Source organism: Hetaerina americana, unplaced genomic scaffold (genome assembly GCF_022747635.1).
Source record: "Hetaerina americana unplaced genomic scaffold, ioHetAmer1.1.p SCAF_77, whole genome shotgun sequence".
NCBI lineage: Eukaryota > Metazoa > Arthropoda > Insecta > Odonata > Calopterygidae > Hetaerina > Hetaerina americana.
The window spans coordinates 1,434,263-1,446,277 of NW_027287394.1; the positions used below are offsets into that span (position 1 = coordinate 1,434,263).

The 12,015-nt window shown below is 38.7% G+C and overlaps 1 protein-coding gene across 1 annotated transcript; it reads left to right on the forward strand.

The window, feature by feature from the left end:
• The first annotated feature begins 319 nt into the window (after positions 1–319).
• On the forward strand, positions 320–4,157 carry LOC139697470 (serine-aspartate repeat-containing protein I-like). Its single transcript, XM_071596193.1, has 4 exons — positions 320–497; positions 2,036–2,299; positions 3,025–3,336; positions 3,925–4,157. The coding sequence occupies exons 1-4, from the start codon at positions 320–322 to the stop codon at positions 4,155–4,157; spliced, it is 987 nt and encodes a 328-aa protein (XP_071452294.1).
• The last annotated feature ends 7,858 nt before the right edge of the window (positions 4,158–12,015 follow it).

A 12,015-nucleotide genomic window follows, 5' to 3' on the forward strand; every position in this document is an offset into this window, starting at 1 on the left:
ATGCGGATGCGGATGGCGATGCGGATACGGGTGCAAATACGGATATGGAAACGGAAACAGACTCGGATTAGGACACGGATGCGGATATGGATGGGAATACTATTGCGGATACAAATGTCAATGCGGATACGGATGCGAATGCTAGTACGCATGTGGAAGCGGATTCGGATTCGGAAAAAAATTAAATTAAGGTGACAGATACGCTTGTGGTTACGCATGTGGATGAGAATACAGACGCGGATAAGGATAAAGATGCGAATTACGATGCGGGTAAGGATACGGATAGAATGTTGATGCGGAAACGGATGAGAATGCGGATATGGTTGCAAATACTGATGCGGAAAAAGATTGGAATTTGGATGTAAAAGACGATGAGGATGCCAAATCAAATACTGGTGCGGAAACGGATGCGGATAATGCCTCAAATGTGGATGCGGATGAAGATGCGGAACTAAATGCACATGCGGATAAAGCAGCAGATAAGTATAAGGATGCTGGTATGTATACAGATGTGGTTACGGCTACAGAAACGGATTTGGATAAGGATGAAAATGCGGATTTTATGTAGATGCGGAAAATAAAGCGGTTCCGTAATCGGATGCGGCTTGGGATGCGGATGAAAATGCGAACGCAGATACTGATGCGGATATGGATTAGAATGCAATCACTTGGCTGGATACGGTTGCGGATACAGATGAAAACACGAATACAAAAAAGGTTAATGATGTGGATACAGATACAAAAGTGGATACAAATTCGGATGCAAATGCGGATACGGATGTGAATTCCAATGCTTATTCGCGTATGGATACATAAATGGTTGCGGATACGAATACGTATACGGATTGAGAAAAGGATGCAGAATCCGATACAGATACGGACACCTATGTAGATACAGAAACGGACTGGGATACGGATTCGGTTACGGATACGGATACTTACACAGGTGCGAATGCAGATATCGTTGGGTGTACGGATCAAAACACGTATGCGGAAATGGAAACGGGTGCGGAACAACTTCTGATGGAGTAACAGATACGGGTGTGGATACGAAAACAAACGGATTCCAATGCGAATACAGATACAGATGCGGATAATAATGCAGATACCGATACCGATACGGATTACGATGCACATATAGTAATGGACACTAATATGGCTACGTAAACGGATGTGGAATTTAATACGGATGCTCTTCTGGAAACGGATGCAGATACAGATGCTGATGCGGATGTAAAAACGGATGCAGATACAGACTTTATAGCGATACGGATGCTGATACGGATACAGAAGCGGATACGGAAGAAAAAACAGATGAGAATTCGGATTTGGGTACGTATTTAAATACGGATGCAGATAAGTATACGGAATCAAATGTCAATGCATATGGGAAACAGATCTGAATCCAGATACGCCAATGCCAATTCGGATACAGATGAGGATACAAATGTGATTTCATATGCGGATTAGGATACGGATGCGAAATCATATACATAAAAGGTTTATGATGCGGTTGCGGATATATATCCGGATGCAGAAACGGATAAGGATACGGAACAAGATGTGAATGCGGAAGAGATGGCGGATACGGATGCGATTACGAATACGGTTTGGGATGCGGATACTGAGGCAGATATAGATTTCGATGCGAATATAAATGCAGATATGGATACGGATGTGGATACGGATACGGATTTCAATTTGAACAAGCATGTTGATTCAAATTAAGTGGCAGATACCGACGCGAATACAGTTGTGGATGCGGATACTGATACAGATACCGATTCGGATATCGATGCGCAAATACTAACAGATACATATGTGGATACGGTTACGGATGTAAATACGGATACGGATGCAAATACGGATACGGATGTGGATTGAAATACAGATGCTGATGCGGGAACAGATGCGGATGTAGAGACGGATACGGATACGGATTAAAATAGGGATACTGTAGCTAATTCGGATACAGAAGGGCATACGAATATGGATACGGTTAAAAACACGGATTTGGATACGGATTTAAATACAGATCTTGATACAGACACAGATGTAAATGCAGATCTGAATGCTGATTCGGATACGCATGTTTATATGGATACGGAAACCGTTCCGGATACGGATGCAGGTGTTGAATCGGATACCGATGCGGATACAGATTGGTATACAGAGGCGGTTACCGACACAGATACGGATACATTTGCGAATACGGATGAATATTTGGAAACGAAAACGGATGCGGATACGGATGCAATAGGGGATACCGATGCAGATATAGATGCAAATTTAGATGCAGGTGAGGATACCGATGTGAAATCAAATACTGATGCGCAAACGTTGTAAACATTGTAAACGTGTACATATTACCAAACATTATGATAAACGTCATTATTTTGTTTTAGATTCAATGAATTAGGTCTGGTATTGCAAATTTTCCATTGTTATCATCTTAATTGTTTCTTATTATACCGTGAAAAGAGCAAATAAACCCTCCTTAGCTATAAATATTCAATCGTAAAAAGAAGCATCAAAAGGTTTCAAGGGTGCTGATGCGAATGTGGATACGGATGCCGATACAAATAGGGATACGGACACGGATACGGACACAAATACCAATACGTATATCGATACGGATGCTGACAAAATGCAAATGCGGATGCGTATAGAGATGCTAATGCGAGAACGGATATTGATGCGCAAACAGAAACATATGTGAATGCGCAAACGGATACGGGTGCGGATAAAGATGCAATTAGGGATGCGGATAAGAACACTCTTGCGAGTGCGGAAATAGATGCGGATACCGATGAAGGCACGGATATGGATTCGGTTAAGATGCGGATAAGAATAAGGATGAGAGTGTGGATAGAAATACTGATACGGATACCGACGTGGATATGCATGCAGATATGGATGCCGATGTTGATACGGATACGAAAATCAATTAGAATACGAACGCGGATTAGGTGACGGATACCGATGCGAATACAGAATCGGATACTGATGCGTTTATTGATACAGATGGGGATATGGATGCACATATAGTAACGGATACGGATGTGGATACGGATATGGATGTAGATTTTAATAGGACTGCTGATGAAGAAACGGATGCGGATATAGATACTGATGTGGATGCAGATACGGATGCGGATACGGATTTGGATAGAGATACAAATGTTGATACGAATAAAGAAGTAGATACGGATGGGAACACGGAAACTTATGCGGATTCGGATATGGATGCGGATACGGACCTGGTTATTCATCTGGATACACAAACGGATACGGATGCGGATAAAGATGCGATTGTGGATGCAGATGAGGATATGGGTACAGATGCGGATACGGAAGTGAATACCGATGCTGATACAAATACAGATGAGGATGTGCAATCGGAAACGGATAACGATGCGCCTACTGATGCGAATTCAATACGGATGCGTGTACGGGTGTGGATACTGATGCCAATACGGGTATGGATGAAGATACCTTTATGATTGATATGCTGATACCAATGCGAATGCGGATGCTAAAGCTGATACGGCTATGGACGCGGAGACGGATGCAGTTCCGGATAGGGATACGAATGAGGAATCGGATGCGGCAATGGATACGGATACATTTGGTAATTCGGAAGGGAATTAGGATGAGGTTGCGAATGTAGACATGGATACGGATGCAGATTATGATGCAGATACATTGCAAAACCGGATGAATATCCTGATGCGGAAATAAAAAATACGAATGCTGAGCAATGTGCGTATTTGGATGCGGATGAGGAAGTGGACATTGATGCGAATGCAGATACGGATGCTGATACGAATGCAGATATGGTTATGGTCACGAATGCAGATCACCGTACGGAAACGGATATGCATAGGAATGTGGAAACGGATGTGAATCATTCAATTTCTGCAGAAGAAACGGAGGCTAATGCGGACACGGATATCGATGCCTATACGGATGCGGATACAGTTACAGATGCTGATGTCATTATGGATGCGGATACAGACACGTATGGGTATTCATATTTGTATACGGATGTCGATACAATTGCGGATACATATCCGGATGCGGAAACGGACACGGAAGCGGAACCAGATGTGGATATAGAAGAGGTTGCGGATAAAGATGCGAATACGGGTTCTTAAACGGATGCACGTACATATGCAATACCGGATTTCGATGCGGATATTGATGAAATTATGGATCGGACGTTGTACGGATACGGATTCAATTCCATCTCGGATGCGGATGCAGATGCTGATGCGGATGCAGATACGGATGTGGATACGAATATGGATAGGATTATGAATGCTGATGTGCAAACAGAAGCGATTACGGATTGGAACACGGATGTGAATACTGATTCGGATACAGATTTTGATACGGATACGGGCACAGATGTGAATGCATAGCTCATACGGATCGAAATGTTGATACGGATACACATGCGGATACGGATTTAGTTTTAAATACGGGTACCAATGCGGATACAGAATTGTATACGGATGAGAAAACCGACGCATATACGGATACATATGCGGATAAAGCTGTGGATTAGGATAGGAATACGGATTCGCTTGATGATAAGAATACTTATACGGATTCGGGTAAAAATTTGGATACTGATGCGGATACGGATAATAATGCGGATGAAGATAGCAATGCGGATACGGAAAGGAATATCGAAATGGAAACGAATATGAAAACGCACACGGGTTAGGACTCGAATGTGAATACAAATTCTAATACGGATGCGAATACAGATGTGAATGTGGATGCGGATACGGATGCGAATTCATGTACGCATACGGAAGCGGATAATGGATGCGGAAACAAATGCGTAAGAGGAGACGGATACAAATGCGGTTACTTATGTGGATGACGATACAGACGCGGATGCGGATACGGATGACGATACAGACGCGGATACGAATACGGATCCCGATTCCGATGTGGATAAAGAAAAGAGAGAAATTTGGATGCTTTAGCGGATGCAAATGCGGATATGGATGCAGATGGGGATACTCACGCGGATACAGATGCGAGTTTGGATACGAATGAGGTTAAAAATTCGAAATCAAATACTGGTGCGGAAACGGATGCGGATACATATGCGAATATGGATGCAGGTGAGGATGCGAACAAGATAGAGTTACGAATACAAAAGCGGTTACGTATATGAATGCAGATACTGATGCGATTACGTTTGCAGATTCGGACAGTTACGGAAACGGATAAATAAGCGGTTAGGTATACGGATGAGGATACGGATACGGATACGGAATCGGATGCAAATGCTGGTGCAGATAGGGTGTACTTTTTCCCGAAAAGTATGAAAAAACGTTATTCTTTTGCTTAATAGTATATAATGGAGGTGTTCTTAAACAAATAATCCATTTTTAGAATTAAAATTTTTTCTCGTTTCACCGTAAAAAGTGCTTTACCCCCCTTGGATTGAAATTGGAATATTAGATTGTGAAAACTAGCATCAAACGGATTCGTGGGTGTTGATTCGTATGTGGATACAGATGCGGATACAAATGCGAATGCGCATGCGTATACGAATGCTAATGCAGATACGGATAGGGATTTGGATTCTGATATGGATACGAATAGAAAGTCGCATGCTGATATGCGGATGTGTAAATCGGGGAAAGTCGGATATGGTTAGGGAAACGTATACGTATACGGAGACGAATACGGATGAAGATGCGGATGCGGATAAGGATTACGATACGAATGCGGATTCCGATACATATAAAGATGTGCATATTAATTCGCATGCCAATTGGGATACGGAGACGTATAAATTTTTCACATGATGATAGAGATACGGATTCGCATACGGATGTGGATGCGGTTGCGAAAAGTGATAGGTATGCGGACACCTAAACGGAAACGGATGCGGATGCATAAACCGAAGTGGATACGGTTGCAGATACGGATGTTGATGTCGATGCAGATGCGAATGTTGATACTGATACGAATGTGGAAACGGATACGGATGCCTAAAACGATACGTATGCTGATACGGATATGAATGCGGGTAAAAATCAGTATTACAACATTAATATCCATATCTGCTTCCGAATCAACATCGTTATCGCCATCCTCAGCATGGTATGTATGCGCGTCTGTATCCATATAAGTGTCCGCATCCTTTTCATTATACCTCATCGTATAAAACAAAAAACCCAGAATTTATGCTCCATGACCAAATTTAACGTAGAAAAAAATTAGGGCAAAACGTTCACCTCCATTCAATTTGTACATTTTACCGCAAAATATGCAAAAAAGGTCTTTATTTTTTTGAGTAAATGCTTGAGGCATTGTAAAAGCATCACTTCCATTTTTAGGATTTTCCAAATCCGTTCCATTCTGTTAAGGCCCTTTCAGTTCCGTTTATTCCGTTCAGTTGAGTTCAATTCAGTTTCTTTCAATTAGTTCAGTTCCGTTCATTTCAGTTACGTTCCTCTCAGTTCCATTCACTTCCGTTTCCTTCAGTTCAGTTTTGTTCAGTTATCTTCCGCTCCGTTCAGTTTATTCATTTCCAATCAATTCTGTTTAGTTCAGTTCGGTTCATTTCATTTCATTTTACTTCAGTAGAGTTCAGTTTAGTTGATTTCATTTTACTTCAGTAGAGTTTAGTTCAGTTCATTTAAGTTTAGTTCAGCTCAGTTTAAATCAGTTCTGTTCCTATCAGTTCCGTTTTTTGTGTTTTGTCTGTTCTATTCAGCTCACTTCCGTTTAAATAAGTTCCGATGACGTTTTTTCCGTTCAGTTCAGTTTCTTCCAGTTCACATCATGGCATTTCATTTTAGTACAGTTTAGTGCAGTTCACTTGAACTACAGTTTAGTGCAGTTAAGTTGAATAATTTCAGTTCAGGCCGTTATGTTAAGTTCAGTTCAGTTTACTTCAGTTTCGTTATACCAGTGCAGTTTCGTTTAGTTCAATACAGCTTTATTTAGTTCCGTTTGGTTCAATTCAGTTCAGTTTAGTTCAGTAATGTTCAGTTAAATTAACTTACGTTAATTTTTCACGCGCCGCTCAGTCCCGATCATTTCCGGTCCGTTGAGTTGCATTTGTCTCGTTCACATTAGTTCAGGTCACTTAGTTCAATTTATTTCAGTTAACTTTACTTTATATCAGTTCATAATATTTACTTCATTTTACTTCAGTTGAGTTAAAATAGGTTGATTTAAGTTCAGTTAAGTTAAGTTAAGTTCAAATAAGTTTAGTTCGGATTATTTTAGCATAGTTGAGTTACGTTCGGTTCATGTCAATTTAGTTCAGTATAGGTCAGTTCAGGTCCGATCGGTTAAGTTAAGTTCAGTTCAGTTCAGTTTTGGTACGGTTAGTTCATTACAGTTTTGTTTAGTTTAGTTCCGTTCAAATAACTTTAATTACGATCAGTTATTTCCGTTCCGTTCTATTAGGATCATCTTCAAATCCATTTGGTTCAGTTCCTATCAGTTCCGAGCCGTGCAGTGCAGTCCAGTCTATTTCATTTCAGTTTTGTTCCGTTCAGTTCAATTCAGTTTAGTTTAGTACGCTTAATTTCAGTTCAGTTTATATAAGTTCATTTTGAGGGATTTCAGCTCAGTGTTTTCAATCCAATAAAGGTAAATTAAGTTCAACACATTTAGGTTTTTTTAAAAGCATTTCTGTTCAGTATTGTATCGTTCAGTTCAAATCAGTTAAGTAAATTTCAGTTCAGTTAATTTCATTTAAGTTTATTTCTGTTCATTGTATTACATTTTATTTTAGTTTAGTTCAGTTCCGGTAAGTTTAGGTGGGTTTAATTCAGTTCTGTTCAGTTCCATTCAGCTTAGTTCATTTCCGTTAATTTCAGTTTATTTAAACCCAGTTCTGTTCAGTTCAGGTCCACTTTTTCAGTCTAGTTAATTTCAGTACAGTTCAATTTAGTCTTGCTGTGTCAAGTTAAGTTCAGCTCCGTTCAAATCAGTTCAATTCCGATCAGTTAAGTTTTCAGTTCTGTCAGTTCCATTACCTTAACTTCCGTTCCGTTCAGTTCCGTTTAGTATGTTTCTGATTAATTCAGTGCTTTTAGTTCCGTTCAGCTCAGTTTTCTTCAGCTTCGTTCAGTTCAGTTAGGTTTCATTACATTAAAGCCCACGTTCAGTTCATTTCAGTTCATTTGAAGGCATTTCATTGAAGTTCAGTTCCGTGCGGTTCTGTTGAGTTCTGATCAATTAAGTTCAGTTCAGATCAGTTACATTCCCATCAATTTATTTCATTTCTGTTCCGTTCAGTTCCATTTAGTTTTATTCAAAGCAGATCCGTTCAGTTAAATTTAGTTAAGTTCAGTTAAATAAGGTTAGTTTATTTTAGATCAGTTAATTTTAGTTTTAATGGAATCAGTTCAATTCCTATCTATTATTTTTTCAGTTTTGTAAGTTCAATTCCGGGCAATTCGGTCTCCCTCAGTTCCATTCAGTTCAGTTCCTTCAGCTTTGTTTAGTTCCTTCAGTTCTGTTATGTTGAGTGTAGGTCAGTTCAGTTCACTTTAATTCGGTCTTTTTTGGTTTAGTTCTTTTTATTTTCATCCCGTTCCATTCAGTTCACTTTTCTTCAAGTTCATTTGTTTCCATTCCGTTCAATTTAGTTTTCTTCTGTTTAGTTCCTTTCAGATAACATCAAAGCATTTCAGCTCAGTGAAGTGCGTTACACCTCAGTTCAATTGAATTCAGTTCAGTTCAAGTCCGTTCCGTTCAGTTCAGTTCATTTTCCTTTAGCTCATTTCATTTCATTTTAAGGCATTTCAGTTCAGTTTAGTTCAGCCAAGCGCAGTTCATTTCAGTTAAGGTTAGTTCATTGTAGTTCAATTTATATCAGGTCAATAAGTACAGCTCAGTAGTCACCCGTTCCATTCCTTTCCGTTTAGTTAAGTTCAGCTCAGTAAATATCAGTTCAGTTTATTGCAGTTCTGTTCATCTCAGTGTTGTTCAGTTCAGTTTCATTTAGTTCTTTTCAGTTCCGTTCAGTTCCGTTCAATTTCGTTCTGGTCCGTTCCGTTTCGTTCAGTTCAGTTTAGCTCATTCCGTTCAGTTCAGATCCATTCAGTTTAGTTCAGTTAGTTCAAGACTTTTTAGTTACCTTCCACTCAGTTCCGCTCACTTCACCTTCCTTCAGTTCAGTTTTGTTCAGTTACATTCCGTTTCGATCAGTTCATTTATTTTATTAAGTTCGCTTTATTTTATTTCATTTCATTATACATTAGTGCAGTTAAGGTAAGTTCATTGAAGTGTACTTTAGTTAAGTTTTGTCAAATTCAGTTAAGTTCACTTAAGTTTTGTTAAGCTCAAATCAATTTAGTTCAGTTAGTTCTGATAAATTTTGAAGTTCAGCTCAGTTCCATTCAGTTCATATAGGGTAAGTTAAGTTCATTTCTGTTCATTTCATTTTAGTTAATTTCAGTTATTTCATCTTATTTTATTTGGTTTAGTTCCATTCAAGTCAATTGATTTAAGTTTGGTTCTGCACAGTTCAGTTCAGATAACTTCAGTCCTTTCAGTGCAATTAAGTTATTTCAGTTCAGTTCAGTACAGTACAGATAAGTAGGGTTTATTTCAGTTACGTTCATTTCTTTAAGTTTAGATCAGTGCCATTAAGCTTAGTTCAATTCCAAAAAATGCAGTCTTGTGCACCTAGTTCTTTTCAATTTTTTTCTGTTATGTGTACATTAGTTCTTTTAGTTTCGTTCAGTTCAGTTTTGTTTTGTTCAGTCCAGTCCTGTTCTTTTCAGTTTATATAAGTTCCGTTTAAGTTCCATTGAAATCAGTTCAATTCCTAACAGTTTGGATTTTTGAGTTCCGTTGGATACATTTGGCTCACTTCCGTTTTTAAAAGTTCCATGAATTTAGGTTTCGTTCAGCTCAGTTTTTACAGTAAACATCATTGTATTTCAGTTAATCAAAGCTAAGTGAAGTGCGCTTAACCTTATTTAAATAAAATTCTGTTAAGTTCAGGTCCGATCTGTTCCGTTCAGTTTATTTCAGTACATTTTTTTAGCCAATTTCATTTCATTTTAAGGCATTACAGTTCACTTTAGTTCGGTCAAGAGCAGTTCATTGCAGTTTAGTTCAGTTCAGTGAGTTCAGTCTATATCAGAACAATAAGTTCAGCTCAGAAATCACCCCAGATTTCACCCGTTACATTCAGTTCCGTTCAATTTAGTTCAGTTCAGTTCTGATCAGATCAGTTCAGTTTTGTTCAGTTCATTTATGTTCAAATCCGTTCAAAGTCGGTCGGGTCTGATCTGTTTCGTTCAGTTAAGTTTAGCTCATTCCGTTGAGTTCAGATCCATTCCATTTAATTGTGTTAGTTTAATACTTTATACTTACGCTCCGCTCAGTTCCGCTCACTTCCGTTTCTTTCATTTCAGTGTCGTTAAATCACATTCAGTTTTATTCATTTTATTCATCTTTTTCCGTTCTCTTTACTATATTTCATTTCATTTTATTAGATTTCAGTACAGTTCAGGTTATTTCACTTAAGTTTAGTTCCGTTTGTTCTGTTTTTTCAGTTAAGTTCGGTTCAGTTTCTTTTCCAATCAGTTCTGCACAGTTCAATTCAGTTCAGCACAAATGAATTGAGTTCAGTTCGTTAAGATCAGAGCAACTCCAGTCATTTCATATTTGTTAATTCCAATTCATTGAAGTTCATTTCTCTCTAGTTAAATTAAGTCAATTTCATTTTAATTATTTTGGGTTTGTTCCATTCAAGTCAATTGATTTAGGTTCCGTTCTGAACAGTTCAGTTCAGATAAGTTCAGTCCTTTCAGTGCGGTAAAAATACTCTAGTTCACTACTGTTCAGTACAGATCAGTTAATTTCGGTAAGGTTCATTTCAGTTCCGTTCAGTTCTTTTTAGTTTAGAACAGGACCATTCAGCTCAGTTCAATTCTGTATAATTCAGTTTTGTGCACCCAGTTCTTTTCAATTTATTTCGGTTATATTCAAATTTTAATTCGAAATAGTTTTATTTAGTTAGATTCTGTCCCGTTCTATTAAGTTTATTTAATTTTGTTTAGTTTTTTTCAAATCAGTTCAATTTCTATCAGTTTCGTTTTTTGAGTTCTGTCAGCTCCATTCAGATTACTTTCGTTTTAATAAGTTCCAAGGAGCTAGGTTTCGTTCATCAAATAATTTCAGTTCCGCATAGTTCGATGTAGTGCACTTCACTTTAGTTCAATTAAATTCAGTTAAGTTCAGGCCCGTTTCGTTCAGTTCAGTTTACTTCATTTTAGTTTAATTTCCTTCATCTCATTTTATTTCATTTTAAGGCATTTCAGTTCAGTTTAGTTCAGTCAAGTGCAGTTCATTTTAGTTCAGTTCAGTTCAGTACAATTCAAGTTATATCAGGTCAATGAGCTCAGCTCAGTAGTCACCCGTTCCATTAAGTACCGTTCAATTTGGTTCAGCGCAGTTCAGATCAGTTCAGTTTTGTGGAGTTCGGTTCATTTAAGTTGTTTTCCGTTCAATTCCTTTCAGTTTCATTCAGTTTCGTTCCGTTTCGTTCCATTCAGTTTCCTTCAGTTCATTTTAGCTAATTCCAATCAGTTTAGTTCCGTTCAGCTGATATGGATATCGATGGAAATGCGGGAATAGATACGAATAAGTATTAAAGACGGATACGGTCACGGTGCATATTCCGATGAGGACCCGTTTGCGAATAAGGATGTTGATGTGATGGAGATGCTAGTGCGGATGCTGATGCGAATGCGTTTCCGGATTAAGATGTGGATAAGGATACGGATGCTGAAACGGATACGGTTACGGATGCAGAAACGCATGCGGATAGATATACGATTGCGGATACGGTTGCGGATAAATACGTAAGCGGAAACGGCTACGGACACAAATGCAAACGCGAATACGAATGCAAATAAGGCAATTGCTGCGGATAAGGATGCGGATACGGGATTCTATGCGTGATAGGATGCAGATATCACCTCTGATAGGGATAGAGATACGGATACG

Excerpts from the sequence above, each read along its gene's own strand:
- LOC139697470 (XM_071596193.1), top strand. The coding sequence starts at position 320 with ATGGTTGCAAATACTGATGCGGAAAAAGATTGGAATTTGGATGTAAAA. Across the intron at positions 2,300-3,024 it reads AGATGCAAATTTAGATGCAG|ATGGGGATATGGATGCACAT; the intron begins GTGAGGATACCG and ends TTATTGATACAG. Across the intron at positions 3,337-3,924 it reads GGATGCAGATGAGGATATGG|AAGAAACGGAGGCTAATGCG; the intron begins GTACAGATGCGG and ends CAATTTCTGCAG.